The 14,469-nt window shown below is 45.2% G+C and overlaps 1 protein-coding gene across 5 annotated transcripts in view; it reads right to left on the bottom strand.

The window, feature by feature from the left end:
* glsb (glutaminase b) overlaps positions 1 to 14,469 on the bottom strand; it is a 41,633-nt gene that overhangs the window by 6,142 nt on the left and 21,022 nt on the right. For 3 of the 5 annotated variants that reach the window (XR_014554540.1, XM_083681938.1, XM_083681939.1), the window contains exons 8-14: positions 11,939 to 11,971; positions 11,786 to 11,844; positions 11,293 to 11,359; positions 10,761 to 10,811; positions 10,401 to 10,577; positions 8,960 to 9,091; positions 8,538 to 8,630 (exon numbers count right to left, since the gene is read on the bottom strand). Coding sequence is in view for 4 of the 5 variants with exons in the window: in XM_083681938.1 (XP_083538064.1) it covers positions 8,538 to 8,630; positions 8,960 to 9,091; positions 10,401 to 10,577; positions 10,761 to 10,811; positions 11,293 to 11,359; positions 11,786 to 11,844; positions 11,939 to 11,971 (612 nt within the window). In the remaining variant the exon portion in view is untranslated. Of the gene's footprint in view, positions 1 to 3,485; positions 7,035 to 8,537; positions 8,631 to 8,959; positions 9,092 to 10,400; positions 10,578 to 10,760; positions 10,812 to 11,292; positions 11,360 to 11,785; positions 11,845 to 11,938; positions 11,972 to 14,469 lie in introns of those variants that run through there. The other 2 variants (XM_083681940.1, XM_083681941.1) reach the window with 2 other exon arrangements.

Genomic DNA, 14,469 nt, shown 5'->3' with positions numbered 1-14,469 from the left:
GGAGGTCTGGATCTTTGAGCAGGAAGTGCAACGTCTGGGTCTTTTAGGAGTAAGACAAGACGTCTGGGTCTTTGAGCAGAAACTAAGACGTCTGGGTCTTTGAGCAGTAACTAAGACGTCTGGGTCTTTGAGCAGAAACTAAGACATCTGGGTCTTTGAGCAGTAACTAAGACGTCTGGGTCTTTGAGCAGAAACTAAGACGTCTGGGTCATTGAGCAGAAACTAAGACGTCTGGGTCTTTGAGCAGAAACTAAGACGTCTGGGTCTTTGAGCAGTGACAGAATTGCAGGAGTTGTGGGTTAATGAGCTCCAGCTCCAGGCAGGTCTGAGTGGAGTTCTGGCTACAGGTGTGTAACAGCAGCACTGTTGTTCATCACAGAGTCAACAGGGAAGGAAGTGGCCTTGGGTCGTGTCTGGCGAGCTGCAGTACCAGCATCGATTACAGCCCAGGCCCCAGTTACTGCTGGCATTGGTTTCTTTCTGGCAGTGGTTTTCAAAGAGTTGATTGGACTAATACAGGTCGAGATGGAAGCACTGAGAGTAACACTAACGTGGGGACTCGTTTGTTAGTGTTACACTAATGAGGTGTGTTAATTGAAGTTCCCATGTGACTTGTCTGGGAAGGAAAACAGGCTAAGTTGAGGTCTGGACTGGCCCAGGTGGGTCTGCAGTAAACTGCAATAGCATCACTAGAGGGTACTGTTCTTCTAAATTCGTCTCAGGTGAATGATGGAGAAAGGATGTCACAATTCAGCTGTAGGATTTGTCACTTAAACATTACTCAAGAGACACTGACATTGCTCTCATTGAATGTGTCATGTTTTTCACTTGGTTGGTGGCATTGGAGGTAGAACCTGAGGTAAAAACATCCTAGATTAAACAAACCATAGTTTGTTGGGTATCAAAAGCAAGAGACTTTCTGAACTTTTGAGAAAACATACATTATATGTTTAAAAATTATAAGCTTTTTTTTTTTTTTATATAGGCTAAACCTTTTTGCACAGCTGGGTTGGTGCCAATTCATAATTTTGGAATTGGCTTCAACCCATATATGGGAGCATCTTTTATAGAGAAACATTTACCTCTGAAGGCTTAAAAAAAACAAATTTCACTTTTACCAGCAAAATCTTTTGATACCTCCAGGTACAACCTAGGCGAGCAACAACGCCGTTATAAGACAAGGTCTTAATGTCTCTGTCTTAAGGTCTCTGTCTTAAGGTCTCTGTCTTAAGGTCTCCAAAGGCTCAAATCGAACGTTCGGAAACGCATCGAGAACCAGCGACAAATCCCAAGACGGGACAGACAGGTGGCCTGGAAACCGGACGGACGCGACACATTCCCTTCACTTCCTTCATAAAACGATGCACCAGGGGATGTGTCCCTGTGTCGTCTCCACCAGACCGACATGGCAATGCTGGAACAGCAGCCAGGTAGCCCTGAATGGAGGAAAAGGCCTCGCCCTGTTCCAACACGTCCTATACGAAGGAGAGGACCGTGGGTAACGGAGCACAGGACCAGCTGACTGAAAGAGAACTGGACAGGGTGACTCCCCAGGACATCGACTACAAACATTTTAAAAGAGCGTCACACCACAGAACTGAGCAAAACAATAAATCATCCTCATCCAGTAGAACTTAGAGGGACTGAGCAGAACTGAACAGAGACGCGTAAGGAAGAGAACAACAGTCACTCAGCAGCAGGAGGTTTAACAGGACAGAGCAGATCAGAGTTTCACAAAAGCGTTGTTGCTAATATAGTACTTTATTTCTCCTGACAACCCGTCCACAATGCTTTGAGAGAGTAAGAATTGTAAAATCAGTGTTGGCAGATGCATTAATGATCCAAATTCATTAAATGAGGAACTTTGCTCGTCTCTGAGAGGCACGGGCCTAGGTTGTCCAAATAAATAAAGTACTTTGTTATGAAGCTTGCACACCACTCAGGACCACTGGGCTAGAACAGGACCACTCAGGACCACTGGGCTAGAACAGAGCCAGATACAAAGCAGAGGAGCAAAGAGTAGAGTGGAGATTAACATAACAGGCAGGAGCAAAGCAGAGGTCAAGCACAGAACCATTAAACACCCTCACGTCGCCCCCCCCCCCCTACACACCCAACACAAAACAGCTGCTCAGTCCATGTCACAATAGGCTGTCAAACAAGTATCACCCCTTCTTGGTAATAATTTAAACAAAGCAAGCTTAATGAAGCATCATAAACATAAATGCTTCACAAAGAATTGATCAGCAATGGTCATATATTGCAGGTCCTTTGTGGTCCTCTGTGGCTCAGTTGGTAGAGCATGGTGCTAACAACGCTTAGGTTGTGGGTTTGATTCCCGCTGGGACCATACAGTACCAGTCTTCAATATTAATCTACAATGTAGAAAATAATAAAAATAAAGAAAAACCATTGAATGAGGTGGTGTGTCCAAACTTTTGACTGGTACTGAAATGTATGCACTCATTGCAATGTAAGTCGCTTTGGATAAAAGCGTCAGCTAAATGGCATATATCCGTTTTGCTTTACAAAATGTAGCATAACCCTTTTGCTACCCTTGATGACATTAATTGTATGTATTATTTAAAGATTCATAAAGGATCTATGTAGGCCTCACTAGGGGTTTAGGAAGCCTCCATTAAGCCCTTGTAAGAGCATGAGCCTCATCTTCAAGGAAGGTCTTATAATGCAGACTTTAAATCATATTTAAACATCTGCAGTCAAGTCATTACCCACACAAATGGTGTGATTCATACATGTATGAATCATATGAGTCCCTTAGATCAGCGTCAGTTAGGTTACATCAACAAACATGGTCTAAGCACAGGGCAAGAGGATATTTGGATATAAACACACATGCCCTCCCTCCCGCCCGCCCGCCCACCCGCCCGCCCGCCCGCCCACATACCCACACAAAATGTGGGGCAGAGAAAATATAAACAACAATTGTTCAAGAAGATGTTTAGGAAAATTACCCCGAAATCGAATTTACCTACAGCACGTGCCTGACCCAGCCCCTGTGGAATAACACCACTTTTCTAAGGTCAGAATGGTCAAAAAAAGTGTTTTTGAAAACATCCAATCATTGTAGTTACCATAGCAGCAGCTCCCTGAATACTTTCTGGAATAGTCTTGTTGTGCGTGGATCAAAAAAAAGAAAGGCTTCCACAGAAATACAACACAAAAACCAGAGTGTTCAAACAAGCATACAGAAGTACGGCTCATACAGAAGATGACAAAGTACAGCAAGAGAGACATTTGAGAGGTCATCAGACGCCTCTGAGCGCGACATTACTCAACTCACCAAGTAACTGAATACAATTTGGATTGCATGTCTCTTATCTTGAGGTGAAAAGATGCATTTCATGTCACACAAGACCCCAAAATAACACTCAAACACTTCCTCTTTGCACTATACCGTACCTGCTCCAGCTGTGCCCAAAACAACAAAAGAAGTCAAAAGCAGCTATGGCTGCAGAGACGTGTTCAACTGGAATGATCTTTTATTGGATAAATAGCAAGGCAACAAGATGTTTAACAAGCACTTCACCTGTCATTGCAATACAGTTTCTATGACTACTACTGAAGCTCTTTGCTTGCAATTGCAATCCAGGCTTTTACTGCACACAGATAGCAGAGGTCCAAGTATTGGTTCCCCCCCAAACTAAAACGTTCTACGTCAAATGCCGAGTATTTTAAATTTTAGTATTTTATAATCAAAACCACAAGGCAGCGTCTCTGCTGAGAAGAAAACAACCAGAATCCTTCAAGTCCAAGACGAGCACACAGAGGCCAGCCGGGCTGGAGGCTAATCAACCAACGCTCCAGCTTCAGAGTTCCTTAACAGGAAGTCAATGGCAGTCAATGAACATTTGTAACATGACATGCATTTACAATCATTCTTATTAACATTATGTTCCTGTTGTGTGCAATTATATCAGACTTGGAGCCCCAGTTGTTTTATCCAAGGCACAGTTGAAACAAAACACACAGAAAAAAACAGGCAAGGAGAAGTAGAATAAACTTTAAAAAAGAAAAGAAAATAATCTGATGTTGGAATAAAACATATTTATTATATCATACAAACATATGCATGCCAGAGGGACCATTTGAATCAAAAGAAGAATAAAAGAAAATGACATTGTACAGAGAAACATCATCATAAAAATCATGTTTGTGAAATGAAATAAATGGTGTGAAATCATAAAAATCAGCAGATGATGAGAATGGAAATACTGGTACTGCATTCAAAAACCTCTTGAAAATCTGATTTGAGTAAGTCACATTTGCAGGAGAATGGTTCAGAATCCCTTTGCGAGTTCCAGTAATCCCTTTAAGTTTAAGTCCTAACAACCTACTGAAAATGGTATTTGAGAAAGACACCTAGTTGAGTCTCCCTGGCTTGCATCCACTGCATTTTCTTTAGCAGACCCACTCAAAGGTGTCTCAGGGAACACCTGTAGCAGCAGATAAAGACCCAGCACAGGTGAATAGGAGGTTTACAGTTCTGACGATTTGGTCAACGAGTAAACATGTTAGCATCACCTGCTAGGCTAACCGCAGCAGCAGCCTCCTAAGCGGTGACAGCAGGTTAAAACGCACTGAAAACATCTCCTATACTTAAAACTACGTTGTCTGTGAGAATTTGTAAAATCATTATTTCACTTTCAGTATGTATACATGAAAAAACAACAAAATAAATAGCCAGTTGCGTGCAAGTTTAAAAGAAGCTCCAGCTAAATAAAGCCCAGGTTCTATCAGATATGATGCCAGTAGGAACAGATACCCGTTCAACAGTTCAGTTTCAAGCATGATTGGATATTAACACAGAGATACAAATAACAGCCCCTAAGCAAAGCAGCATGAAGACTAAGTTCTTGGCCGACATGCATGTGCAAATGTGGCCAGATAAGAGTCCCGGGGGTGACAAAACGTAACGTTTGTGAAATGTATTCACTCTCAGTATGTTTACTAAGGATGGGTCCGACTCAAGTTTTTGAAAATCGATAATTTGATGGTTGCTACCATGGCGTGTCCCACCCAATTAAAACGTAGTCCTGGTTTGGCCTTGACCTTGGCTGTAGCTGATGAGCCCAGACAGCTGTTATCTGTATATGTTGCTTCCTAAGATAGTAGTCATATTTTGATCCCCATAGGGCCTCATTCATTCTGGAAACATGTCCAAAACACCCCATAATTTCACTACTCAGTTTGCTTTGTTAGATACTATGCAAATACAAATAGTCAGATACTAAACAACTAGAGCAAAGGTCAGTATAAACCAGTTAAACAAATATTGGGTTTAAGCCAGGAGTGATTTGGAACTGACAGGGGTAAATGACAGAGCAGGGTCTGCTGCTGTTGAATAGAATGGAGACCAATCCTGGCCACAATCGCACAGATTAGTGGCTTGCTTCAACCGTGCCACAGATTAGTGGCTTGCTTCAACCGTGCCACAGATTAGTGGCTTGCTTCAACCGTGCCACAGAAATAAAACAATTCTGATTCCGAAAGCGAGGGAAAAAGTAGCCTTATTCGATTAACAATCACCTAGTTTTTTTTAATTGATTTGGACCCCATCTATTGACTAACTGATTAATCGAATAATCAAACATCCCTAATTATGACCTGCTGTTGAGTGTCACCAAGGTGACCCCATGGTACCCCTCTTCATCTTAAGACCACACACACACACAGAGTGTACACACCAAAAGTGCACAATTGTGTGGACAAGATACATGTATACAAAAATAAATGAATAAATATCTCACATTGTCAGCAATGAGAATAAGATAGTTTACCCTTTGACTTCAAGGTTAGCTGAGGGCTCTTCACAGTAATATCATGGATGACAAATAATTGGTAACTTGAGTTCAACAGCATATTGACTGACTGTATGCTTGGACACTACAATACACCCACGGCTGAGAAGGTTTCCTTGGTGAGGTCACGTGGCAGAAGAAACTCATGACCCTACTTATGACCTTTACAATCCTCACATGACACCTGTCCAACAGATGGGCATAAAAGCCCCTGTCAGATTCACAAATATTTGTATAAAACTTGATGCCACTCAACAGCAATTCAGTCTGATAATGTATTATCTATCTTGCCACTGAAAACTTGCTGGTATACAGTACAAATGTGATTGGTCAAAAAGGATCGTCACACCTGATAACAGCTGGGTCATAATATCCTCGTTGCTCTTTAAAGAACCTGTTGAAGCTCTTCTAACCCTCAGTCCTGCTTCAGCTTTGGTTTGGGTTCACTTTGGTTATACTGCACCAACACCCATACTGCAATTGCATGTGTCAAAAGATACTTCATGACTTCATACTTTGGGGTATGTTGGTATGGATATAGAGGCACATGCGAAAAATGATTCAAATCTACCAACGGCCTCAATCTGAGCCAGGTTATCCCTTCAAATGCACAACTTAGACATGCACTCTGAAAAGGCCTCCTTCGCTCCACAAACTCCCAACACACATAAATCGCAGAATTCCAAATCAAACCCAAACCTGATTCCGCTTGGCACTCCTGTCCACCTGAGAGAACAGCGCAGGTGTAAATCAATAGCAGAAACGATCCACCAGCTTTAACACAGGGCAAGAGTTAGCCATGACCGGGTCACTGTCACCTGTCCGGCTCTCTCAGGTCCACAGTGGTGCCGAGGGGAAATTGAAATTCAGCAACAAAATGACACACAGAAAAAAGGGACAGTAACTCATCACTCAGTACACAATGTGACAGTGTAACAGTCTGCCAAACAAAACACCTCATAGAAATAAATAATCCTCTTGATAATGTATATAAATATATGAAGTCAAGGGTGTAGAAAGGGGGTGGGGGGTGGGGATGGGGGGTGGGGGTGGTCCTTCTTAGTTCCGTTCTCCAACACTCTCCATCCTATAGACTACAGTGGTGGAGCTGTCCTGGTGCGACTCTGTGGGTGACACCTTTTTCCACAGAGAATCTTTGAGAGCTAGCTCTTGCTGAAGGCTCTCGTAATCCATGGGTCCGAAGGTTTGCTGCTGTTTCAAGCAACACGGATAACAGATTAGTCTCAGGCTGCCTGCAATGGGGAGCTGCCCTGTGTGTGTGTGTGTGTGTGTGTGTGTGTGTGTGTGTGTGTGTGTGTGTGTGTGTGTGTGTGTGTGTGTACAGTGTCTCTCAGACTGTGCTTGCTTATGTGACTGTGTCTATGAGACTGCTTGCTTGTGTGCATGTGTGCATAATAGTGTCAGTCAATGTGTCAGTGATTGTGTTAGTTTGTGTAACTCTCTGTCAACGCTGCATTTTGTGTTCATCTGTGTCTGTTGCTTGAGCAATCATTTAAGTTGTGACTGTTTGTGTGTGATGTGTGTATTGCATGTTGGGGCTTAAAACAAGTAGTATTTCAGAGTAATGCATCAGTATGTGTGTGTGTGTGTGTGTGTGTGTGTGTGTGTGAGTGTGTGAGTGTCTGTGTGTGTCTCGGGTGTGAAAGTAGGCCGGTACGGTGTCCTGGTAAAATAAACGGCGGTGGTAGGCTGGTAGGCTGGTAGGCTGTACCCGCAAAAAGTCCTGTCGTCGATCTAATAAAAACACCAACTAAATAGCCAGGTTCCAATCCTGACAACAAAACATGAGGAATGTAGACACCTTAACCATCATGTTACCTTAGAAACAGCCCCCTGTACCTAGAAACAGCCCCCTGTACCCAGGCTGTGTTTGTCTGGAAAGTCAGGGAGCCTATAGGGATCAGGCAGTGCAGCCTGCAGTTGGTGCAGCACAGGCTGAGCTGAAAGGTCAGCTGAAACCACGTTGTGTATTAGTCTAGACCCATCAGTAGCCTACTCTCATGCATGTGTATTGTAGCAGGTACCGTACCGGCAAAATCATTTCACCCCTGTGTGTGTGTGTGTGTGTGTGTGTGTGCGTGTCAGATTCACCCAAACAGATATGGCATTTACGACTGCACACACATACAATAGCACACTATAAGACCAGAGAGATCAATCCCAGAAACCCTTGACCTTTTCAATATCACATCAAACGCTCAAAGATGGAAGAAAATCACCCCACGTGATAGATAATGTACATTATATTCCAAGAACATGTATCCTTATCAAACATAAATAATAAAAGAATCCAAATGTCAATACATAATATTAGAATGCTGAAAGCTAAATAACTGTAGAATAAATGTGCAGGGCCACAATCTTCCTCTAGGGGGCAGATGCTGCTTCTTGGACTATGGTGAGGTTGCCCCTAGGCACTGATTGGGGGTCAGTTTTGCGTTTCCCTTCTAATTGTTAAGGTTGGGGTTTGGTGTGGGTATGCTGATCCTAGATCTGTGGCAAGGGACAACTTCACCCTGGAGTCCATGTCGTTCACTGCGCCCCCTAGTGGGGTTAGATAGAGAAGGAGAGCCTGCTTCTGGTAGGGACCCTTACAAATAACTCCCACTCGACTACAGCAAACTCAGCACCACAGACACACATCAAAAGGACCTATGCTAGTTTTTGGGAGGGTGTGTGTGTGTGTGTACTTACCCGCTGATCTCCGCCCTCCCTGCGAGGATCATGCTTCTTTGCAAAGTGTCTCAGGTTGTCATAGTTGTGGAAGTTAAAGAGAGACACCAGGTCCTGAAAGGACAGAGAGAGAGATGCTTGTGATGACAGAGACACCACACCCATTGTTTCCACTCACAGTCCCTTGTTCAAGCTGCAGGAGGCAAGTTGAAATCACTTGTACGTGTGGTTGATATGTGGTTGATATGTGGTTGATATGTGGTTGATATGCACATATCAGGGACCAGGGTTGGGCTTGTGTATCTGTGTGTGTAGGCATGCATGCATATGCGTGCGTGTGTGTGTGTGTGTATGCATGCATGTGTGTGTGTGTGTGTGTATGCGTGTGCGTGCGTGTGTGTGTGTGTATGCATGCGTGTGTGTGTGTGTGCGTGATTCCATACCGTGCAGAACTGGATGCCTCTGACGCTGTTGCCCAGCTTGTCCAGTGGAGGAGACCAACACATGATGCCCATCACATTGGGCACCACCAGCAGGATGCCTCCTGCTACCCCCGATTTCGCTGGCAAGCCCACCTAGAGAGGGAGGAGAGACATTACCGATTATCACTCTAGACCCACAATCCAAACTACACAACTGCCCCCCCCCCTCCCCCGCACGTTTAAATCAGGGGGGGCAGAAGTATGTTTTTATGTTTCTAACAGCAGGTTATTAATAGGGTTAGGGTTAGAGTTAATAGCATGTCAACGGTGTGGGCAAAGTGCAGAGTGTGATGTCAGAGAGCAGAGTCCACAACCACCACCTACTAAGAACGCAGAAACCCTAACCCTAACCCTGGTCCGAGCATTGATTACTTTATCTTATGATGTCTGTTGGATAGATGATTCACTTACTTAAACAAATGTATTTGTTGTAAGTCGCTTTGGATAAAGGCGTCTGCTAAATGCCATGAATGTAAATGTAAATATAAGTAGTTTCATATGAGACATTCACAGACTGAAGTGCTGAATATCACAACACTTCTCACTGCCCCCGTGTGTGTGGACAGCAGAGACTGAGAAGTGATCTACCTCTCGTTGTCGAAAAGGCCAGAAAGCAGAGTAATACACTGCCTGTCTTCAATAAACTGTAAAGACCTTTTCTAATGGTGAACCATAAAAAGCCCGAATTAAAACTCCAAAACGGTGAAAGCCCTCGTCAGCAGACAGGCTAGATGTTACATGAGTCAAGGCCAAGCAAACGTCTTCAGAGCCGGTAGTCACCAGACGTGTTCAGAGCCGGTAGTCACCAGACGTCTTCAGAGCCGGTAGTCACCAGACGTCTTCAGAGCCGGTAGTCACCAGACGTCTTCAGAGCCGGTAGTCACCAGACGTCTTCAGAGCCGGTAGTCACCAGACGTGTTCAGAGCCGGTAGTCACCAGACATGATTATAAGCAATTCTGCCCTAGTAGGCCTATTATTATTGCTAGCCTGAGATGCGCATCAATATCTATGCAGCGCCTCGTGATAGTGTGTGATATTGTGTGATATTGTGTGATGTTGTGTGATGTTGTGTGATGTTGTGTGATATTGTGTGGTATTGTATGATAGTGTGTGATAGTGTGTGATAGTGTGTGATAGTGTGTGATGTGTGATGTTGTGTGATAGTGTGTGATGTTGTGTGATAGTGTGTGATGTTGTGTGATGTTGTGTGATGTTGTGTGATGTTGTGTGATGTTGTGTGATGTTGTGTGATGTTGTGTGATGTTGTGTGATGTTGTGTGATGTTGTGTGATATTGTGTGATCCGCAGAAGGTGCATTGATGTCATCTTTCCCCAGAATTCCAGGGTACAGTGGTGCCTCTGTGCCGTAGGTTCCCAGCGGACGGGCGGCGTTGGACTCACGTGGAAGGCGAACTGGCCAGAGAAGTCGTACATGCCGCAGGAATGCATGAGGCTCAGCGTGTCCCGCACCGCCTCCGGGCTCAGCACACGCTCGCCTGTGATTGGACAAAAGCCGCCATTGGCCAGGGTGGCGGCCATGACACTGGCACTCTCACAGGTCACCTCGATGGAGCACAGCTAGAAACACACACACACACACAAAATATGAGAATTTACACACATACAATGCATTAATGATACACTTTAAGCCCCACACATGAGAGATGAGAGAGAGAAAGGGAGAGAGAGAGAGAGAGAGAGAGAGAGAGAGAGAGACAGTCAAGCATGAACTTTATATTGGTTTGGGCCGTCTGTACTCACCTGAAAGTAGAAGTCCAAGATGGACGTCATGTCCGTCCCCTCTGGGAAACACTGCAGAAGAAGACAAAATAAATGGGGAGAAATATGGGACAAACCAATTACATCTCTGCAATATGTTGAAATTACTGTTGAGCTGAACATCATTGGACTGCATTTGAAAAACTACAGAAATGAGAGTATTTCCTTTGACGGAAAAGGCAAAGATAGAGAGTGAGATAGCAGTCCTTATGTGAAGTTATGAAACTATTGTTTGGAACCAGATTGGTGGGTCTTGGCAAATACATTACCACAGACACACACACACACACACACACACACACACACAGACACAGACACAGACACAGACACAGACACCCACACAGACACACACACAGACACAGACACCCACACAGACACAGACACAGACACAGACACAGACACACACACACACACACAGACACAGACACAGACACACACACACACACAGGGCACGGTCCCTCATACCCCCCCGCCTTGGAGCCAGCCCGGTCCACCACCACCATCAAGTACTGACCTTCTTTTCTTTCAGATAGTAGCCGATAGCGAAATTCCTGTCTCCTGACTCACGCTCTGACTGGAATCTGGGTCACAAAGAACACACCCCGTCAGTGGGGGGAAAAACATTCCACAGTGGCTACCAGCATGTGTCTGTGGGCTGGCTACCCGCATGTGTCTGTGGGCTGGCTACCCGCATGTGTCTGTGGGCTGGCTACCAGCATGTGTCTGTGGGCTGGCTACCAGCATGTGTCTGTGGGCTGGCTACCAGCATGTGTCTGTGGGCTGGCTACCAGCATGTGTCTGTGGGCTGGCTACCAGCATGTGTCTGTGGGCTGGCTACCCGCATGTGTCTGGGGGCTCGCATGTTGACATTTACCCTTCACATTCCCTCAGAATTAAATCTCTCTCTTCCACGTTATCATGAGCCCCCTCTGATTAGCTCTGAACAAATGAACAATGGAGAGGTCCAGAAACCCAATAAACAGTCAAACACAAAGACAGCTACATACGTGGCGTTGCTGAAGCCCACATACTCGTTTCCTGCCATCTTGTTCAGGAAGTTCATCACCTAGGAAACGAAGCGAAGAAAGAATGTTGACAAAACAATCCTATTCTGTGAGTAAAAAAGGTTTGTGTTTGTAAGAGAACTTAGATTTACTCACATAGTCAAACTTTTCAGCATTGCTTGCTCCTTGCTGAAAGACAGAAGAGACAGACAGATATGGAGTCAGTTTGTGCTCCAGTCGGCTGCAAAAAATGCATTACAACAAGACAGTGAACACACAGTCACCACCAAACTGATCTGGCAACACAAGGTTTTGATCTTAACTGAGCTTCGGGAAAATCTACACACTGCAAGTACATACACTTTGAAATTAATGAAAAAAATCGTGCTGATGTTAGATATTTACAGAGAAAGAGAGGAATATTGATTTATAGAGTCAATAGACACAAAAAGACAGTTAGTGGGCTTTAGTTGGAATTAAATGAGAGGACAAAGGTGAAACATCCTAATCACGTTATGTATTGTAGTATAGTATAGTATAGTATATTGTAGTATAGTATATTGTAGTATAGTATAGTATAGTATATGATATATACCAAGTAACATTTACATTTCCTTTAGTGTACCAAATGAACGGATCACACTTCAATTTACAAAAGGCAAAAGGCTAAATACAGATCTTTCACTTCAAAGAACATCTGCAATAGATAATATTGATAGATAGATATCAGTATATCAATAGATAATATTGATAGATAGATATCAGTATATACAGTCGATAAGATCTCTGAATACAGTTTATTACTGTATTTGTTTTCTTTAAGTGGATATGTTTGATTAGGCAAACACAGATATGTGATGCATATACATATGAGAGAATGTGTGTGTGTGTGTGTGTGTGTGTGTGTGTGTGTGTGTGAGCATGTTTGTACTGTATGTCAGTGCAAGAGAGAGAGTGTGTGTAGGACCTTGTAGTGGGTGTGGATTAAGGCTAACACATGTCCTCTGAACAGCTCTGGGGATCAGAGCTAGCATGGAGCGTGTCACCAGCTTTTCAGAAGAAAGGGAGGAGGACAGGGAGGAGGACAGGGAGGAGGGAGGAGGACAGGGAAGAGGGAGGAGGACAGGGAAGAGGGAGGAGGACAGGGAGGAGGGAGGAGGACAGGGAGGAGGGAGGAGGACAGGGAAGAGGGAGGAGGACAGGGAAGAGGGAGGAGGACAGGGAAGAGGGAGGAGGACAGGGAAGAGGGAGGAGGACAGGGAGGAGGGAGGAGGAGGAGGGAGGAGGACAGGGAAGAGGGAGGAGGACAGGGAAGAGGGAAGAGGGAGGAGGACAGGGAGGAGGGAGGAGGACAGGGAGGAGGGAGGAGGACAGGGAAGAGGGAGGAAGACAGAAGGAAAGTTGTACCACTGAAGAAAATCACCTTCCTTGTACCTTGACAGCAAACTAGATTCTAATCTCTATACTTGTGCTAGTGTTGGTAGACATGGCAGAGGCAAACGCATGCATGTCTACTAGGCTCTACGCCGCCTTCATCTCAGTCCAGAGCAGGTAAATCCAGCTACACATGGCTAACAGACATTGTTGTGGCATTTGGTGACATTTGTACAGGAACCTGTGTACTAAAAAGGCAGACAATATGACTTCAAACAACAGGGCAACTTCCTGTTTACATACATCAACAATAACAAGAGTTAAAATCTGCAATGCGGCTCCTGGTACAACCGCCTGTCCCCACCTCGCCTCCATCCCCACCTCGCCTCCATCCCCACCTCGCCTCCATCCCCACCTCACCACCATCCCCACCTCACCTCCATCCCCACCTCACCTCCATCCCCACCTCACCACCATCCCCACCTCACCTCCATCCCCACCTCACTACCATCCCCACCTCGCCTCCATCCCCACCTCGCCTCCATCCCCACCTCGCCTCCATCCCCACCTCGCCTCCATCCCCACCTCGCCACCATCCCCACCTCACCACCATCCCCACCTCACCACCATCCCCACCTCACCACCATCCCCACCTCACCTCCATCCCCACCTCACCACCATCCCCACCTCACTACCATCCCCACCTCGCCTCCATCCCCACCTCGCCACCATCCCCACCTCGCCTCCATCCCCACCTCGCCACCATCCCCACCTCACCTCCATCCCCACCTCACCACCATCCCCACCTCACCTCCATCCCCACCTCACCTCCATCCCCACCTCACCACCATCCCCACCTCACCACCATCCCCACCTCACCACCATCCCCACCTCACCTCCATCCCCACCTCACCACCTCACCTCCAGTAATGTTACTAAGTTATTACTTCCTTATTCTACCCACCGACATTACAGACCAACACAGGCTAGTATCGGATCGAATCCTACTGTGACATTTTTAGACACAATTTGTCCCCTACTCTTGGTTAAGTTTAGAGTTCGTTTACGGTAAAGTCATAAGATTGGTGACGGTCAGGTTAAGGGTTAAAGGTCAGAGATAGTTAGCCAACGGGTATCGCCAACGACCCTGAAATTGGTCAGCAAAAAAGACGCAGTAAGGAATTGTTACGTTGAGGTTAAACTTAACTACTACATAACTACTTTTACAAATAGTTATGCTAAGGGTCAAGGTTAAGGTTACGGTCTAACTGGACGAGCGTCCAATAACAATTCCCGATACACGCCGTACTGCT

The sequence above is a fragment of the Argentina silus genome (assembly GCF_951799395.1).
Source record: "Argentina silus genome assembly, chromosome: 12".
Lineage (NCBI taxonomy): Eukaryota > Metazoa > Chordata > Actinopteri > Argentiniformes > Argentinidae > Argentina > Argentina silus.
The sequence above is the reverse complement of the archived record's forward strand: the minus strand, read 5'-3'. Positions and strand labels throughout refer to the sequence as shown.